Source organism: Lissotriton vulgaris, chromosome 11 (genome assembly GCF_964263255.1).
Source record: "Lissotriton vulgaris chromosome 11, aLisVul1.2, whole genome shotgun sequence".
Taxonomy (NCBI): domain Eukaryota; kingdom Metazoa; phylum Chordata; class Amphibia; order Caudata; family Salamandridae; genus Lissotriton; species Lissotriton vulgaris.
In genome coordinates, this window is record NC_141699.1 from 1073879655 (window position 1) to 1073898343 (window position 18689).

The window sequence follows — 18689 nt, forward strand, 5'->3', positions numbered from 1 at the left end:
GTGTTGCCCCTTCTCCTCATGGGAACAGTCCAGCCTGAACTTCCTTTGGCAGTCTCACAATCTCACCTTCCTCCTCATGTTCACATTCATACATGGGCACATCTAAAAGGATTCGAGGACTGGGTGCCAACAAAAGTTGTCTAGTAGTAGTGACTGTGGCAGTTGAAGTGGTTTCAGGATGTTGTGTAGTGGTTATTATTCTAGAAACAAGCTGGCTGTGTGTTATTTTATCAGTTGAAGTGGTAGGATTCGGTAGAATGGTCGTAGCCACAGTGCCCTGAGATCTCAGATAGTGCTATAGTTGAATGTCAAATATACACTGTTGTTGTAGCAATTGTGACACAAACTTCTTTGGCACTCTTTATTTGTGGGAGCTTTCTAGATAGTGCTATGAAACTTTTTGGAGGCAGATTAGAGTGCTCCTATAATGTGTTTCCTGCCACAAGGGTAATAACTTCTTTAATTGCAACCAAATGGGTCCTCTTTTTATCTGGACTTTATAACAGACCAAATTATGAAGATGACAGGGATCATCAAGCAGATAGTATCAGTCTGCGGCAAGTTCAGAAGACGGATATTTTGTTAGAGATTATTTCCAATTTGAAACATCACAGGTGGGCTAAACAATTGTGGAGGCCAAATGCCCTAAATGCCATTTTAAATGGGTTTCCAAAACGGGTACATCTGAATGTATGACAAGGTGCAGTAATATAGCCCATCTACAAGAATGGTTCCTGTGGCCACCCTGCAAATTACAGTTTGACCTCTTTGCTGAATGTTTCATCTAAGATCTATGCCCAGACTCTTTGTATACCACTCTTGCTTGGGCTTTTGGCTGTTGGAGAATTCCTAAAGAGCAGGGTGGGTTTTGGCTAAAGTATTCTATAATTGGCCATTGATTTCCACTCTGGGGCGCCGCAAGAAGGGCAACAAGCATTGTGGCCAAATTATGTTGCTGTTTTGTTGACTTCAAGCTGGCATTAAAACTAGTGGACCATGAGATCCTGTGGGAAAAATTAGCTAGATGTGGTATTCTCCAAGGCCTGCATGCTTTGATAAGGAAATTACATGTCAACAACTGGATTCACATCGACCTAATTGAGCTAAGAATTTTCATGGATCAAATCCCAATAAACAATGGTTTGAGGCAGGAATGAGTTCTACACCCCTTACTCTTCAGTTTTGTATTTCTGATCTCCCAGAAGTGCTGAGGACTGTGGATTGTTTCTCCCCTAAGATAGGCGGGGCACATACTCATTGCCTTATGTATGCAGATGACCTAGGGCCTGATTTATATATTGGTGAGCGGGAACTCCATTTTAATGGCAACAAAGTTCCCTCCCTGTCTATTTAGTAGTCCGCCTACCAAATGTGATTGCAAACAAACCTAAATTTGGCCATGCCAGCGATATCTCTGTCTCTGCCATAGACAGACATCTTTGACGGCCCTGGGGAGTCAGAACCATCGTAGAAATGCCTACAAGCCCGCTTACCCAATTTAAATAGGCAGACATATAGTAATTTTTTACTGTACTGTGCCGCCAGTTAAAACATAGCGGTAAGGAACAGTAAAACAATTAAAATAATACCCCGCCATGGGAGAAACCTTCCATGACGAGGGAGCATACATTTTTTTCTTTCAAGAAAGAAACTCCCAGTTGAAAAGAAAAAAAAAGAATACTGTTTGCAACAGGGCTTTGTCCTTCCGATGCAGCCCTGTAGCAAACAGCAAAGGCATTGACAGGAATCGCCGTCATGGCGGTTCTTCCCGATGCCTTTGCAAATGCTGCTTCGGTGGCCATTATTTTAAAATGATGGGAGTGTGTTTATTTCTATAGGATGTGTGACTTAGAAAAAAAGTATTTTATACTTCAAAGCTGTAGCACAAAATGTGCAGAAATGCACTTTCCTGTAATGTCCTATAGCATCCAAATATATATTTCCTTTTAGCTGATCACTATTCCTTTTGAAAAACAAATCAGAAGGAAAAGACTGCTTTTTTTTCTTTGTGCAGAACTGCAGCTGTAATTAGGATCTGTGATCCTACTTCTGCCATCTCTGCTGGCAGTGACAACAAGCATTATAATGTTACAGTTCAACTGTAATAACTTTTTACACTTCATCATTCATTTACAGATGACTAGAGACGCAAATAACTGTACTGTGATAAGGAACTAAGGGTCAGGTTTTATACAGTTTGTGTAAGATCCCTGTTTTTTTTATATATATATATAACAGTATTAGCCATCATGTAATTCCACTCCTATACCAAGGACAATGCGGGAAAGGAGGTTCCCACATCACATGCCTTTTGGGTAACATTGCCAGTCAGTCAGTCAGTCAAAATTCCTTTATTCGAATACTTAATATCAAAAAAGACATGGTACAATCAGAATAACAATTAAATACTCAATTAAAGACTTGATTATATATATAAAAAATACATAATAAATATTTCATTGTATAAAGTTTGACATAATTTTGACACATACATAAATATAGAGTTAAAACATTTAAAAAGAGACTACCATATGATTGTGCTTGACCCTAAAACCAATTTACCTTAAAAAAAAAATATTCTAATCAGGGACACATAGGGCTGGTGCTGGAATATTGTACTTTTTCCTAATGCGAATAGCAGCAACCAGGAAATTTGCGACATGGAACATTATTCGGGGTGAAGTTAGTTGCTGTAGGTACAAAAGTGCAGGCCTAACTTGAGTAAATCCAGCCTCCCTCAGTATTGGGAATAAAAACTTCCTTCTACATTCCTGAAAGTAGTCGCAAAACATAAAAAAGTGTAATGTATCACGTTTTGAGAAATTATCGCATTTGCATGGGTCTGCCTGTTCTGGGGAACACCAAGTTCGGAAGGAAGCCAAAGAGTAGTGTATCAGGTTGAACGGAAATCTGATCAGGAGGTACCGATGGTATGGGATGTTCACTGTAATCAGATAGGGTTCAGGACCTGCAAGCTAACCAGGGCATAGTTGGCTCTTGCCATTGGTTTCACCAGTTCGATCTCCTCTCGCTCTAGTGATAACAGGTCCAACATAGCATTTTTTGTCAGTGCGATGTCCTTTTTAGTTATAGTTTCAGGTGAGGAGAAAAGGACCGCACGCCCTATTTTTTGGAAACCAGATTTTATATATGCCAACCATGGGATTTTATTGGCTTTGTCCAACGCCAGACAGTTTTTCAATATAATATGGTTTAGTGAAATTTCCTCATTTAGCCAGATCTTTAACCAATATATCAAAGGTGCAATTTTGATATGGTCCATAACATATCCAACTCCCAGTTCAGTATGAGTAGAAAAAGTAGGGGTAGACTGAGGAACAGAGAGAACCCCTCTCAAGAATTTATTCTCTGTTAGCTGGATTTTACTCTGAGCTGAGTAACCCCAGATTTCACAACCATATGTTGCAACTGTCAAGCATTTAGCTTTATATAACATTAAGATTGCTTCTACATGTCTAGTCCCCAGATTTTTAGTAAACCCTGTAAGTCCTGATGTGGTCCTTGCAAATGCCACACTGCGGCTAATATTTTGTGGGCGCCAAGTTCCCTTTTCGTCAAATACAACCCCCAAATAAGGGAAAGGGGGAACCCTACAGACCTCTTCCCCACTACAGAAGAACATCTTTATTCTGTTGTCCCGCTTTGCCCTCCCAGCAATCAGAACCTGAGATTTTTTTGCATTTATTTTTGAATCCAAGCTCTGCATAAAACTTCCAAAAGCATCCAGCAGCTTCTGAAGACCTACCCCAGCACGTGCCAGGAGGACAGCGTCATCCGCGTATAGAAGAACTGGTATGACCAGTTCCCCAGTACGCCGAATGTCTAGGGAAACCTCACCAAGTTGAAGGGCATTTTATATATGATGTAAACAGCAGGGGAGCCAAAATGCACCCCTGTCTGACCCCCTTATCTGACCTAAAGTGTCTTGTGCATCGCCCCTCAGTGTTGACCCAAATTTTTGCTGAGAGGTCAGAATGAAGGACTGCTAAAAAATGCACCAAGGGTGCATCAATTCCCATGTCTAAAAGTATATTCCAGAGCTTTGTCCTATTTACGAGGTCAAACGCGGAGGAGAGGTCCATGAACCCCATGTATAGTGACCCCTCCTTGGCCACCGTATACTTGGTAATTAAAAGATGAAGGTTTAAGCACTGGTCACTAGTACTCCGTTTTGATCTAAAACCATATTGGGCGTTAGACAGTACCCCTCTCTCTTCCAGCCACTCAGTCAGTCAATGCAGTACCACCTGACCCAATATTTTTACAGAAGAACCGATTAAAGAAAATTGGTCTGTAGCAGGCAGGGTCCTGCCTAGCACCCTTTTTAAAGACTGGAATAATGACTGAGGAGGCCCACGAGGCTATTAAACTGTCTGGGCCTATAGAGTTAAAAACATGGGTTAAGATTTTTAACCATAAATTTGGAGCAGCTCTAAACAAATCCGCAGGCACCCCATCTGGTCCAGCAGCCTTGTTTTTAGACATTTCTCCTATAGCCCTTTCAACTTCAGAGACCTCAAAAATTAAAGGAGAGAGGGCACTATCAGACAACTTATGTGGGGAACATTGGCCATTTCCTGGAAGACTATAAATATTTTCAAAATGGGCTATCCACGCCTCATCCACGATGTTACAGTCCAAGGGGGAATTATCATCATTTGTGAACAATGGCTGGTTTACTGTTGCCCAAAATTTCCCACTATCTTTCAGTACTTCTATTGAGAGGAGTTTTCACCAGGCTTCCTCCCGCAGCTCCTGTTTTCTTTCTGTTAGTACTTGTTTACAGGCTGCTCTTCGAGAGGCTATAAGCCCCCTATCCCTGGGGCTTGCCTTTAGGACTTTCAGGAGGGCAGCGTGGGACTGAGAGCACTTTTTATTAAACCATCTTCTGCCAGTCTGCTGTTTTCGCTTTCTTTTAATTAATAAGCTTTCGTTGACTTGTACACAAATTTTATTAAAAGCACTTATGATGTCAGGGCTCTCGGCATCGACATCTAAGCAAGTATTAATCTTCTGCTCTATTCTAGGTAGAAGCTCTGATAGAAAGGTCTCTGGGACCACTTTTGCCCATTTCAATTTTCTCCCCTGGTCTTTAAGGATGACCTCCCTCCCCAACCTTAGAGATGTAGATCTAAAGGATAAGGGACCCCCTGGGATTAATTCAATTATCACGGGAGTGTGATCACTAAAAACAGAAACCTCTGTCAGATATCTAAAAACTTGAAATAACATAGACGATGTTAAAAATACATAATCAATGATTGTGCCTTTGTCTTTGCCCTTAAATGTTGGGATACTATTTTCAACCTCCACACAACTTGACTCATATAAGTTCCAATTCGCCAAAAAGAGTTCCAATTCCTCACCCTGTCTTGTGTGTTCAAAGTGAGATAGTGCAGAGAACGGGGGGCCCTCATAATCCCTACTCCCACACTGATTTTCACACGGGTGAATGTTTTGGTCTCCCATCAGAAAAATTTCAAAGTAATATGACTTTAAGCTATAGTTAAAAAGAAATTGCTCAAGTAGATCTAGGTTATTATCTACTTCCATGGAGTTGTAGACGTTAATAAATAGTACTTTTTTGTATGTCGGATACTGATAATTCTACAACTAGACTGTTAAACCCTCCTACTTCAAGCTGTGTAAGAGAACCCTTTATCTCTAAAAGAATAAGCTAATCAGACCTCCCTTCGCTCTCCCAGGGACACTTTGTCTTGCTGGGATGAAAAAGTGACAATATCCGTCCAAGGAAAAACAGTTTTGGAGGTCCCAGGTCTCTTGGAGGGATATTATATCGAATGTTTTTAGATATGCCGTCCATAAAGCATCTCCCATTTTTGCCCTTATGCCAGCTATATTCCAACTCATCACTCGACGGGGTGATGATGGTGCCCCCTCAACATAGCCCTGTTCCTGGTGGGTATTTAGTCAGTCGTTTTCATCCATTCCTGAGAGTGGAGAAAAACGGTTCGCCAGTGTGCATCCCAGGACATTTGAGTTCTCATTAGTTGTATCCACATCCCCGTGTGCATTCCCTTCTTCTGACACAGGATGTAGCCCCCCATGCACGAGTGTTGGCAGTACTGATGGTGTAACCTGTGCTGCTATGACTGGAGCAGATACAACAGATGGAGGCCGTACCTTGTTCAAATGCCCTACATCTGTCACAGGTGGAAGCCATACGTTATTCCCAGCCTTTTCCTCTCTCACGGGTTGTAAGCCCCTGTGCCCGAGACTTGTCACAACTTGTGGTATGCCATGTGCCCTCACCACTGGAACAGGAGGGAGCCATACCCTATTTTGGGGTGGTGGATAGAAATAACCAAGGGGAAACGGCCTAATGCCCGGGTAAAACAGATTAGAACCATCCCAAAACAAATGTTCTGCAGTGTGATAGTCTTTAAAATTTATCACCACACAGTCCCCTTTAAGTGTTTTTCTTTTGGAGCCAACCCATCTTACTCTTCTAACCATGTTTATACTGGCGGCTATATCCATATCCCAGCTACAGTAATTTTTACACCAAAGTTTGGTTCGCTCCATTAGGTCTGTGGTGCTTTCACACTCATTTATTTTCAGTGGGGAAACTCCTGTCAACACGGCCACTAGGGGAGAAGCTTGAGGCGGTAATTCAACGTTAAACTTACACGGCTGCTCATATGATTCTTTAATGGGATATCTTGTGCCTACCAGTATAGGGCTGCACTGGTTTTCTCGTATACTACCTCCCAAAGGTTGATTTCCAATAATTCCCTCAGAGAACAACCCCGTTTTCCCACTGTTTACTACGGGTTTTTGAACTGGTTCTTGTTGTTCCCTTGGGGTAACACTTAGCATGGAATTCCCTTTTCTAGTTGAAAGTTCGCGGTATTCTTGAATGGCAGAGTCTAGAGCACTGCATTTCTTTAAGAGACCTGCTACACACGTATTTAAAACATCAACAATATCCTTAGCAATTTTAGTCAGTACTGGTTCTAAGTGCAGGTTAATAAGCCCTTCAATTGTGTTACTCAATCTATCAACCAGTTCATCCTCCATAGTCTCAGTTAAAATGTAAGTGTGCTTAGTCTTCTTATTACACTTCTTCGGTGGCTTGTCCCCCTTACACGGTTTGGAAGGTGTGATCAGGGTATTCTCCTGGGGTAACGAGGGAGCCTGTTCGCCTTTTTTTGAATCCTCTATGCCCACAATACAGTACTTGGGCCCTGATCGGTTTCGAGATGTATAAGGGGTTGTGCAGCTACGGACTCTTGCGACGCCCCATCCTGGAAACCACCCCCCTCTCCAGTTGCTAACGCAGTTAAGCCAAGTTCTTTTTTGGCATTCGAAATTTCCTTTGAAATCATGCCCATGGCTGACGTCAGATAAGAAATTATAGTGTCTGCTTTGCGTGGTATCTTTGCCTAGTTACTTTCTTGGCCCCCATTGCATAGTTGTTTGCGCTTACCCATAGTAGAATCTTAGGGAGTTGGCCCGTCCCGTCCCTGTCATCCCCAGATGGCCACAGACGGCCCGCCCTCTGCCGGGCCCCGCCCGGCGCCGTCTGCGCGCGTCCGCGAGGCGGAGGGAGCTGCGTGAGTTTAAGCGCCTCTGGGCGCGCTGGAAAGGAAGTGGGCGGTACAGTCCCCCGAGGCAGGCTGGGGGCTGTGGTTTTCCCCTCTCCGCGGCCGAGCGATGGTTTCAGCACGGTGGCGGGGGAACCACAGCGTCAGGCACCCAGCAGTGAAGTCCGCAGTCCGCAGGTAAGGAGCCCTGAAAGCCTCGTAATCCGCCCCTCACAGATGTAATGGTGCCCCTAACACTGCTTTTGGTTATTGTTGTGAATGTATAACCGCAGGTGGTTAGGTTTGTTTTGTATTAGTGGCAAGAATGGACCACCCTTGAATGCCTCGCTTTTCTACTATCTAAGCACTTCCATCCCTACTTTTCCAACCTAACCCGAATCAGCTCTTTACCCCAAGCCTCTTTTTAGGGTCACTCTAAAACAACTCCACTCCTTCCTGATTCCTAACACGACCTCTCCACTCCCTCCTTCTATTTACTGTGCCCTCTTGTAATATGCCCTACCCCTCCACTCTTTATATTGTGTCTTGGCATACCTCCACACTCTTTCTCTCTATATGCTGTGGCCTGGCCTTTTCCCACTCTACCCACCAATGTATTCCTTTTGGAAAGTATTCTTCAAAACTTTCTGTAACTATTACTAACCAATGAACACATGTAAATAAAATAAAATAATGTTGACAATATGTGCCACAATGCTAAGCCCTCCTCTGCCCAGTGGCAGAAGACACATCAACCGCAACCCCTCCACCCTGCTTTAAGTTTCCATATGCTAAGTGCATTCCTATAGTTTCTAGGCACAGTTTTAGCAAATCAGCACCAGCCATCAAATCAATGACAGAAAAAGTGGATTGATATATTATGATTTTTTTTTAATGAGTTCACAAGAAGAATGTAATGCACATACAAGAAAACACACAGCACTGACTTTTGCTAGCCCTAATTTATAAATCAAGATGTAACTGAGAAGTTTCCTAGGTGTTGGCAATGTCTTAATGTCCTCAATCTGACCACAAAGTCCATCTCTCATACCTTCTATAATCTGCAGGGGAGAGCCAGTTTGTTAACCTCATGCCTCTCTCCCATCATCTTCCAAAAGGTAAATCCTCAGAGGGTCATGAATGCACCTCAAATTGTGATGAAGACTTCTTACTGCTCATCAGAAACAAAATTCCAGCGCACATCACATGTAGCAACTTTTATCCTCTGTTCAGTCACCACTTTTCTTCAATTCGTATTCTTGTAGGAACACTCCTTTCCAATCCAAGAGAGTCACTTTGTGTAGAAAATTCAGACTTTATTTCTTTTAAAACACAATGTTCCACAGCCGCCAAGCTTTTTGCCCAATGCGGGATTCCTCAAGGCTTATTCATAATGTATTGAGCACTATAGTCATTAAGACACAGGCTTGCCAATGTAAGAAATTCTTTACACAAGATTCGCCATAAATGTAATCAAATTTACCTGAGCAAGTGAAATGATAACAGTCAAGTCCTCTTTATTTTCTATAGTCGTGGAGCCATGATAAGTTCCATCATAAGCACCCGAAACCCTGTCACATCTCCATACCCGGCATCAATACGAGTTTCCTACTGATCAAGTTGGCTCCTCAAGAAGCACTTCTAATTGGAGATTATTAGGGGATTTCAGTCATCTTCCTTTCAAAGTCTGGTGCTGTGGACATCTCTAGCATCTAACCAACTACTGTTTTTTTTATTGCAACACCGATGTAAATGTATTGGCATTTATATAGCGCACTACTTACCCGTAGGGTCCCAAGGCGCTTCGACCGCTGCGAAACCCTTCCTGGCTTCCCTGAGAGATGGTCCCTTAATGGGTATCTCCAGGGTGAGACCAGGCATCCCCGGCGGTCTGGTGGGGCCGTCAGTGAAGATGAGGCAAGCTAATGCCCAGAGTTGCCGAGTGTGATCGCTGATCAGAGTGGGCACTGAGGCGAGAGAATTATCGAGTCTGCTGACCCTGGTCCAGAAACCTGCCACGCCGGGAATCGAAACCTGGTCCCGGGCCGTCCTCTGCTCTCGGGTCTGCCGCCTCTAACCAGTGAGCCACACTACTTCACTTCACCGATGGATAGGAACCTATCCTCTTGTGTGGTTGTCTACATCAGTGATCGCTTTTAAGTCCATCAGGGAGCACATTTATGGGTAGAGGGGTGGGTGTTTGTCCAAGGTATGTTCTCTAGTCATCATAATCCAACAAACATGAATACCTGTTTGAGATCTAGAAAGCATATGAGCCCACTTGCCCTAGCGGAGATTTTAAAAAGACAACATTAATAGGGGTAGTTGGCCTGCTATACCCCCAGGACAAACATTAGAACTGAGTACTCTATTCCACATCCCTTCCAGGTATCACTTTTAGATCACTTTTAGATTATAGCTCCAATGCAGTCACAAAGTCAGGGAAGGAGCAGTCACAGGTGCACAAGCTGAAAGAATGAAAGATTCTCTAATAGTTTGTCAGAAGACCTGATATAGTTACAGGTTCTAACACACAGAAGGTCATCTGAAAATGTGGAAAGTGGCTGAAAGCATATATTTTACAGCATTATTGAATACTTTAGCAAAATAACATGGCTGGCGTTAGATTAAAAGTGGTTGAATTAATTTACACAGTGTTGTAGGAAAACTTGAGGGGGCCCCTCTGTAAAGTACATGAATGTGTTCCACTCACGCTTTGGGCTCAGTCAGGTGCTCTCATGTCAAGTGCCTACTCCCCATGCATCGTGCCGGACGGGGCCCCCTGGATCTTGGTGGACCACTAGCACCTCGGGCTGCTGGGGCTATTGTTTTGCCCCTGAATATACAACATTTGTAGGTAGGTATACGATGGCGCAAGGAGTACACTGATACTATATATAAAACAATTCTGTATCATGGGCCTTTTCTTCAGTCCAAGGGCCCTCTCTGCCTAGCGGGGTAAAGCACAGATCTGATATGGCTGAGGTTGTAGTGTTCCACCGAAAATAGGCTCCATGCTAACATTCTTCACCCCTTCGGGAAGTCGGAAGGTGAAGGCCCGAAGGAGGCTTGTGAAGAAGATGAAGAGCTCGATCCTGGCCAGAGTCTCACCCAAACACACACGGTGCCCTACATGATGAAGAACAAGACAGTTGCAGTCACTTCTGTTAAAGCTGTCACATGCAATGTTTAACATACATAATCTCCAATAACATGAGAGAAGGAATACCCCTGATGTGGGGGGATGGGCAAGGTGCATAGCAGCACAAATACAGTGCGAAACTCCAAGCAGCTTTGAGTTCAGAGAGGCATCTCTCTACACAGTACAATAACTTTAAATAACAGATTTGAATGCAGGGAGGCATATCTGTACATTCAGATTTTGGGCAGGTTTACTATGATTTTGGTTCAGGCTGCGTCACTTTTATGGCACAGCCCAGACACAAAATCCTTTTTGGTATTTACTAAGCAATGCAAAGTCAATTTTAGTGGTTTTGCTTGGTTTAGTAAATATAAAACTGCCTTGTGTTACTATGCATTGGCTAGGTATTACATGGATATGCTGTCCCCATGCACACCCATGTCAATTGATGCAAAGCCAGAATTACAAAGACTTGTAAACCTGGGTTTGTATCAAAGCATGAGCCTAACTGAGAGAGGCATAACAATGTTACTTCCTCTTTTCATACGTGATGCATTCTACAGCCCGCATAGAAAGAGGAAGATGCCTCTATCGATTGTTTTTGTATTCCTTCCTGCACAAAACAATCCTGCTCTTAATGCAGGCACCCTTACATCACGGTGCAAGGGTGTTTGGTTTGGCTCTAGGCAGCCTAAAGTGCGCCAGTGTAGAGAGAGAGATGAAGCACTCAATACTGTAGTAGATATGTCACTGCTCAGCCCTCTCCCCTTCTTGCAATGCAGCTCAGAAACTTTGCTTGCCGTCCTGCGTTGCGCGAACATTTAATAAATATGCCCCTTGGTGCTGTGGTTTCCATGCTTGGCCTGCTGAGAGCTTTTCTCAAAAACACTTTCAGTCAGGAAATGTTCCTCTTAAGAACAACACTTGCTGTGCTTTCTCCAGCAAAAACCTTCTTACAACAATATATTTTTTGACTAGCTCCCTTTTTTTAAACTTCTTTACAGACATCTTGAAGTTTCATGTGCAGATCTTCACAAATGGCTCAGACCACCTGAATCGTTAGGATATTGGGGTGACATAGGAAATAGCTTGAAAGCAAAGTAGTGACCATGAATAATAAGTGATCTTTTTTTGTTTTGGGACAGCATTGTCCTTGAGAAGAGTGGCAAAACAAACCTCAGAGTTTAGAAGGAAGGCTGGGAGGACAGGAAGAGAACTGCATAGCTAAATTTGGGTTGTGAAAAATAGCAATTTTGCAAGTTCTCAGTTTGGCACATTGGTATCACTAGTTGTCCTTCATTCCAGTCGCTAGAACTCAGAATCCAAGAGTAATGTTACACAGTGGAATGCTGGACCTGCAGTATCTACATAGCTTCAGCAGAATTACCACTCATTGAGAAAGGTGGGAGATGTTGGACCAATTTCCACCCCTACCTACACTTGGACAAAATAGGGGACACAGCTATTAACTGCTCCTATGCGTAAATTTGAACCTCCCCCAGGCCCAACCCAATGTAAATCAGAAAGAGGGTGGGCATTTGTCACACTCCTTGACTCTTAGGTTGCATATTCCTCAACGACCACTCCTCAAGGCATGGAATGAACGTTCCTGCCCCAGGGCAGTGTAAGGAGGAAGGACCTTTTTAGTGTGATCCCCCCCCCCCCCACAAAGGAGATCACACTCCTCTGTGAGGGGGGGGGGGGTCAGGGAGAAAGCTGCATGATTGTATGTATGTTGAACTTATATTGCAGGAGTCTAGCATGGAAGGAAAGGACACATTGCAGACATACATATAAACAAAAGGGACAACGTTGCAAGAATGGAATTTCTTAAGAAGTGTGAAGTCAACCTTAACTACAGAGGAGCAATAGCATTTTATGGACCCTTTGAAAAGGAATTCTCACTCTTTGCAACTTGGACCAGGATTCAGATCTGCTCCTACACAAGTCCGCCCAACTCATGCATAGCTCCTGAGATCGACAGCAAAAGTCAAGTGGAGTAGTCATTCTCTGTTATGTTTTATTTATCCTTCCCTTTATTATGTATTTTGCCAGAACAAGATGTTGAGGTGATGTCTGTGATTTCACATGTATCACTCACCTCTGATCTTAATCGGTATTGAATAAAAACGAAAACCTCAAACTAGACACGGAGAAGTATTTTAAAAAAAAAATCTGAATTGCCAATACCATATTAACTTGAACAAAGGCTTAGAGACCTCAGGTAGGTGCAAGGAGGAGAAGAATGACGTTACATGATCATAATATCTTAGGGGCCTGGTTTAGAGTTTGGCAATAGGGAACCCCATCACAAATGCGATGGCATACGCTGCCCGCTAAACCCCCAGTTCGCCCAGCTCATTTAGAGTGTGGTGGACCTTAAGTAATGCATCTACGGGACCGTGGGATCCATTGATGGAAACCTTCCTCTACTGGCTCCATGGCATAAGGGTTGTTGGAGGAAGAACCTCACACAATTCGCCCTATTTAGGGAGGATGGTGTAATCCATTTGTTCTGTCAGTCAAGAGCACAGGAACAAACAATAATGACACTGACACCCTGGAGAAAACTCTCATGGTGTGGTGGAGATTATGTTTTTGTTTTTCAGATGCCTGCTTGGTAGTTTGTTTCTGAAAAACTAAAACAATAAACCAAATTGGTGGACAGCTCAAAACTGACAGCCGCCATCCACCAAAAGTTTTATACATTGAAAGGAACCACTGTGCTGGCAGTTTCCTTTGTATCTCAGAGATGACAGCTTGGCCGGCGGTCAATTTTAAATTTGGTGGATAAAGTACAATGAAGATGAAGGATGTAATGTCCTCCGATATTCTGATGGACACTACTCTATATGTTAAATACTAAATCAGGACCTAAATATCTTTAACTCTGACTAGGCGTACCTGCAGAAAAGGGCAAGAAGGCCTCCTTGTTCATGAACTTCCCTTCTTTGTCAAGGAAATGTCCTGGATTAAAATGTCGAGGTGTCTCCCAGTAGTCAGGATCAAACAGAGCAGAGGAAAAATTAGGTATGATGAGGGAACCCTAGGAGCAAAAACCAGGTTAGTGGAATAGAATGATAGACATAATATGGTCCTATTATTTAAAATATTTAAATAACTATTATTTCACATTTTCATACAGCACAACTCTCCCTAAGGTTGGAGTCAGTGTTCTACAGTTTGTTCTAAGAAGGTAGGAGTTGGACAGGCGTCTTAATCTTTCCAGACTCAAAAACGCATGCAGTCATATCAGCGAGTTTAACAATGATCATTGAGAGTTTGGGGGGAAGGTGACCATAGAGCCATAAACTATCTGGGGAATGATAATACAGAATTTTTAGATGTAATTCGTGAACAACTTGAATGGCACATCAACGCGAATAGTGGTCCAATGGGAATTCAATATCTTTGAGAAGGCAGACAGAGCCCCTCAGCATATAGAGCAATATGTTTACTTTGAACTTCTTTTTAAAGGTCATCTGTTTGATGGCTTTAGAACTTTAAATGCTCCAGCTGGCTTGTTGGACAATATTGATTTAGAAAGGATGTAGCCAGATACTCTCTGGCAGGATTCTTTGTGTTATATGGTGTTCAGTTAATCAAAATATGGGAATGTTGAACTCAACAGTAGAAAACAAATTTCCTTGGATGGCATTTCTTGGGAGTGGTTGCTGACGCCCGGGACTTGCTGGGGCATTTCTTTGCTGTCGGACGGGAGTCCTCTGCCTCTTGCTTCGCGCTGTGGGTGCGCTGGGTCTTGGTCAACTGTTCCCCCCCGCCACCGCCAGTTCCACCAAGCGGCCGCTGAGAGGGGGGACTACAAGTCCCATAATTCCCGCTGGTCCATCCCCGCCCACCCACGCAGACTTCTGCGCCTGGAGGTGCTTAAACATCGCGTCTCCCTCCGCATCGCGGGACGCGCGCGGGCGGCGACGGGCTAAACCTGGGCAAAGGGTGGGCCCTCTTAGGCCCTCAGAGGCCAAAGGAGGCCGAGCTGGCCCCCCCCCCTTTACATTGATGTTCACTACACAACAAGGATTTCTACCATAATTTTCGAGTAAGCAGACTCACTTAAAGTACTCTACCTGGTTTTACGTTATAAATGCATTCTTAGCGACCTGTTTGAGACTACTTTTAGTGTTTTAGTGTGCTTAAATTAGGTCCCCATAGTGACTAGTGATTATCATGATGTCGTAACTTCCCAAAGATAAGCCTCTATTGGCCGGAGGAGTCAATCGAGGCACACTTGATAATTTTGTCTTCAGGGTTACCACAGAAACTGACAGGGAAATCGCACTTGCAGAGTGACGGGCCGAGAGACGCCGCTCAGTGGAACTTATTAAGAACAAGCGTTCGTCTCTGGGCCCCTTACAGCTAGCTATCTCACCGATTCCGAGCACACATTGCGAAAGGGAGGGTTGTGAGGTATCCTTCAGTGACAGTATCCCACTACTTTTGCAGGACAGATCGCCTCCACTAGCTGAAACTAACGACCCGATCATAAATGTCTCAGCCTCTTCTTGTAATTTGGTTCCGGAGGTAGAAGTTCTGCCAGATACTCCGTTACCACAAGCAACGTCTATTCAAAAATCAAAGAAAACTCTCAAAACCCCTCAAGCCCAAGGCCCACCCCTGAAAAAAAGGAGAAAGAGGGGGAGTGGTCCACAGAAAAACAAGATTATCCATACTAATTTTGGGAACTCTAAAAGCTCCTCACCTAACGCACCCTTAACACCTGATGTAGTCACCCCACCACACGTCCCTATATACTGCAAGATGAGGAACCTGCTCAGTCTGCATCCCATTTTGTCTCTCAATGCTGGTGCATACGTACCTTCTCAATGTTGAATCCCTGCAATGAGGTCTCCTTCACAGTCTTCCTAAAAAGACCAATAGGTACTATGCTGATTAAGCGCTGGATATCATGGATCACGGCATTGGTGTAGGGAAGCCTCTTCCGGTCCTCATAGTGAATGATCTGGGACTGTCCAAGGACATCATCAAGCTCCTTCTGAACCTTCTCTGGAGAGAGATATATTTACAAAAATAAGGGAACTGGTGATATTCTAACCCACTAATGTCTACACGTATTCACCTGCCAAAGTGGGTTAACTTTTAAATAGATTGACCCACCATGCTCAACAGTAGTCAACACGCATATATACTAATTAGCACGTTTTCATATAGAGCATGCCCCTTGCCCACCTAAATATAGAAAATAATAAAGTATTATGAATTATAAAAAATAATTGTATTCCTTTAAACTCTTGATCTGCTCTCCTGCCCCAATCGGCTTCCACAGGCAGGCTCTGATGTGTAGTGGAAGCCTACTGGGGCAGGAGGGCTGATCAGGAGTTCAAAAGAATATAATTAATTATATTCACTTATATAATACCACAATGGGAGAAAATATTTTTTGATGAGCAGTGTATTTTTGTACTTATTAGGACCTTTACAAAATTCCCCAACAGGTGCCTAACTCTGTGTGTCCAAAAACCTAATTTTTATTTAGTTTTGGGGTTCTGTGGGTCAGCAATCAAATGATAACCAGTACATCTCTCCCCGTCTTCCAGAGTGGTACCAAAAATCTTGCACAATTTTTTACAATATATTTATGTGGAAAATGTGCTGATAATTCATGAATTGGGTAAACTCGTTACCCTACTATCTTTATAGCCTACTGCTGTTTTGTTCTTTTACATTTTAAAACAATAGGTAAAAAGTCTTTGAGATAAATACAAATAAGGTAAGTATGAAATGGTCAAGAATTTGTAAGGGTTTATCAAAGAGTTATTATCAGCTCTTGAAACAGTTGGTCACAGCCATAGGTCATGATAGACAGGTGTCTGTAACCTACTTGTTCACTCTATTAGCAGTTAATAACACATGACGTATTCAGTTCATTGTATAATCTGACAAATATTTTGAGGCTTTCAAGACCATTGGAAAATCATAAAAAGAGCTCAAATATAGTCACAAGAAACATACACAAGGAGAAGATGCAGTTGTATTGTTGCATAAATAAAAGCAATATCAAAGCATACAATAACAAATTTGTATCTACATTGCACTCTTGGTAAACAAGATACCTATACATTTTGGTGTTTGCTGAATTAATCGAATAGACTGCATATTCAGACAAATACATACTCTGTTTCTTGTTTAAATGGGAGGAATACATTCATAAGCTTTACAGTGGGACCAAAATTGGAAACTTTTACTTGGTTTTTAATTATGTGCTACATTAATTGTTAGGCATTTTGTTTTTAACAACTTTATTTTAGGTTTTGAAAAAACCAAGACACATATTACAGCTTTGTTATGGTGGAAAATTTATATTGAGTAGTATTTGACCCCATGAAAGCTCGCAGGATATTACTCATGCATTGTTGTCCCCTCGTCTGCCATCCAAACCCACCCAGGCAGACTCAAGATCTCCTGCTTCCTGGCATATGTAAGGACATATTGCTGTCTAGTCCGATTGGTCAGGACAAGGTTTAGGACATTGTCAGATGTATCCCCCATACTTTGCCATCTTTTAATGTAAGTGGTAAAAGGGTGCCATACTGAATCAAATTCTGTGACCCTATTATGAACAATGTCATGGCATGCATAGACTACACCATCCCCTACCACATGGTGAGCGAGGTTGCCTGTAATAATAATAATAATCTTTATTTGGACATAAAATATCCTTAAAGAGAGCGCCAACAACAGTACACATTATTAAGACGAGAAAAACAAAAATCAATTACACAACAGATATTAAATGCAAATCTTCCAAATTGCGTTATGCAGCATCTTATTACATATATATGTGGTTATAAAAAAAAAACACAGGGTCAGCATAACTTTAACAGAACTTTAAAACATAAGAAGTTTGTGGTACTATCAATTAGCAATATTGGGCTTAAAAAAACGGTCTAGTAGTCGGCGAATAACTACAAGTTATTATAAAATGAGATCAGATAAAAAGTAGCAGCAACAGTTCAATAGCAGCGGGTTATGATAAAATGCGATCAGATAAAAATAATTTGAAATGATTGCGCTGTTTAACAAAGTTACCCCTAGAGTCAAATTTGACCCCTAAGTACTTGTATGTGCTTCCTATTGCAAGGCTCATATTGTTATACAACCAGCCACCCCCGATGTTGCGTTTTCTTCTAAAGTTAACCACTAATTTATTTGCGGTGGTATAGTTGTATAATTTGTCCAGAAGCCTTTGCAATCCCACACGTGTAGGACTTAGTCGTCAGTGTAGAGAAGGTTGCTTATATGCAAGCCTCCAATCTTTGGTGGGTGACTGTTAATTTGTTCTAGGGCTGACGGCAGGTCTGCTATGAACAGATTAAAAAGAAGAGGGGCCATCACACATCCCTGCTTAACGCCTCTGGTTGTCATGATATTCCGAGAGAGATGTGTGCCGGACCCCAAATTTACTTGAACCCAAGTGCCTGAGTGTAATTGAATAATTGCCTCCCGAAGTTTTACTGGGATCCCCCATTTCTTTAGCTTTTCCCATAGGACAGCCCTGGGAACCCGGTCGAAGGTGGCTTTAAAATCAACAAAACAACAAAAACCAGCCCTGGATGTAGAACATATTTTGTCAACAATTATGGACAATGTCAGTAAATTAGTCAGAGAGCCAGATTTGGTGGTAAAGCCAGTTTGATTCATTGGAATCAGGTTGTAATGTTCCGCCCATGTTCTCAGCTCCTTCTAGAGAATGCCTGCATAGTGCTTAGCCTCTAGACTCTAGCCTTAGACTTATTTATAGATTGGATGTATTATTGTGCCGCGCCAAGAATCCGGTATGATTGAAGTTCTTAGAGCAAAGTTGAATAGGTTGGTTAAATGACCCAACCAAAATGCTATGTTTGATTTAAATAAGTTCTGTCATAGGCCATTTGGACCAGGGGCTCCGTCCGATCTTGCTTTTGACAATACCTTAGTGACCATTTCTTGAGTGTTCTGCA

At 42.6% G+C, this 18689-nt stretch overlaps 1 protein-coding gene across 2 annotated transcripts in view; it reads right to left on the reverse strand.

Annotated features, from left to right (window-relative positions):
- Window positions 1-8995: 8995 nt before the first annotated feature.
- LOC147684132 (cytochrome P450 2J4-like) overlaps window positions 8996-18689 on the reverse strand; it is a 68819-nt gene continuing 59125 nt past the window's right edge. The window contains exons 7-9 of one of the 2 annotated variants that reach the window (XM_086944517.1): window positions 15548-15735; window positions 13615-13756; window positions 8996-10697 (exon numbers count right to left, since the gene is read on the reverse strand). In XM_086944517.1, coding sequence (XP_086800643.1) covers window positions 10519-10697; window positions 13615-13756; window positions 15548-15735 — 509 coding nt within the window. In that variant the 3' untranslated portion in view covers window positions 8996-10518. The remainder of the gene's footprint in view (window positions 10698-13614; window positions 13757-15547; window positions 15736-18689) is intronic. The other variant, XM_086944518.1, reaches the window with a different exon arrangement.